We start from the raw sequence: 1,062 nt of genomic DNA on the forward strand, positions 1-1,062 counted from the left end.
TTCCAGCCACGTTGTGCAGCAATAGTAAGAAGCAACCTGATTGTGTCGAACCTAGCAACTGGAGCAAACGTGTCAGAATAATCAACACCAAAAATCTGTGCATACCCCTTAACTACAAGTCTTGCCTTGAGCTTGTTAATAGAACCATCAGCATTCAATTTTGTCCGGTAAACCAACTTCACACCGATGATCTTTCTATCTTGAGGCTTTTCCACAAGCTGCCAGGTTTTGTTCTTCTCAATCATTCCAAGTTCCTCTTCCATTGCGGCTTTCCACTTAGGATCTAAAATAGTCTCTTCAAATCCAGAAGGCTCTAAAATGGCCACATTGCATTTCTGGTATATCTCAGAGAGCAACCTTGTTCCTCTCACAGGTTGATCATCAATGTCTTCATCGAAATTCGATAGATTGCTTGTGATCTGCTTTTGATTAACTTTTTCCCAGTCCCATTACTCATTCTCCATAAAAAATACATCTCTGCTTACCATTATTTTTTTAGTATGAGGCTGAAAAATCTTGTAAGCTTTAGAGATTGTACTGTAACCAATAAAGACTCCAGGTTCAGCTTTCTTGTCTAACTTGTCCCTCTTAACCTGCGGATATGAGAGAAACACAAACAACCGAAGATTTTTAAGTTTTTTAAGGACGGCTTATAGCCGTGACATGCCTCAAAAGGTGTCTTGCCATCAACTGCTTTGGTAGGCAATCTGTTCAGCAAAAAAGCAGCGGTGTTAGCTGCTTCTACCCATAAATATTTTGGTAAGCCTTTCTCGTATAACAAACACCTCGACTTTTCCATTATCGTCCTATTCTTCCTTTCACTGACTCCATTCTGTTGCGGAGTATATGGGGCAGTGAGTTGATGCTCAATACCTACATTTTGGCATAACTTTTCAAATCGATCAGATGTGTACTCAGTACCATTATCTAATCTAAGCATTTACATCCTGCAACCACTTTGATTTTCTACCAAAGCTTTGAATTTCCAGAATACTTTAGGTACTTCAGATTTGAATCTAAGAAAATAAATCCAACACATTCTTGTCATATCATCAATAAATG

The 1,062-nt window shown here is 38.7% G+C and overlaps 1 protein-coding gene across 1 annotated transcript; it reads right to left on the bottom strand.

The window, feature by feature from the left end:
- Positions 1–36: 36 nt before the first annotated feature.
- On the bottom strand, positions 37–940 carry LOC124891115 (the record flags this gene model as incomplete). The annotated part of the gene is made up of 3 exons (XM_047402922.1): positions 668–940; positions 486–593; positions 37–419 (listed from the first exon to the last, which is right to left on the bottom strand). Coding segments are annotated over exons 1-3 (764 nt in total), but the record flags the coding sequence as incomplete, so codon positions are not given.
- Positions 941–1,062: the final 122 nt, after the last annotated feature.

The sequence above is a fragment of the Capsicum annuum genome, unplaced genomic scaffold, assembly GCF_002878395.1.
Source record: "Capsicum annuum cultivar UCD-10X-F1 unplaced genomic scaffold, UCD10Xv1.1 ctg30554, whole genome shotgun sequence".
Lineage (NCBI taxonomy): Eukaryota > Viridiplantae > Streptophyta > Magnoliopsida > Solanales > Solanaceae > Capsicum > Capsicum annuum.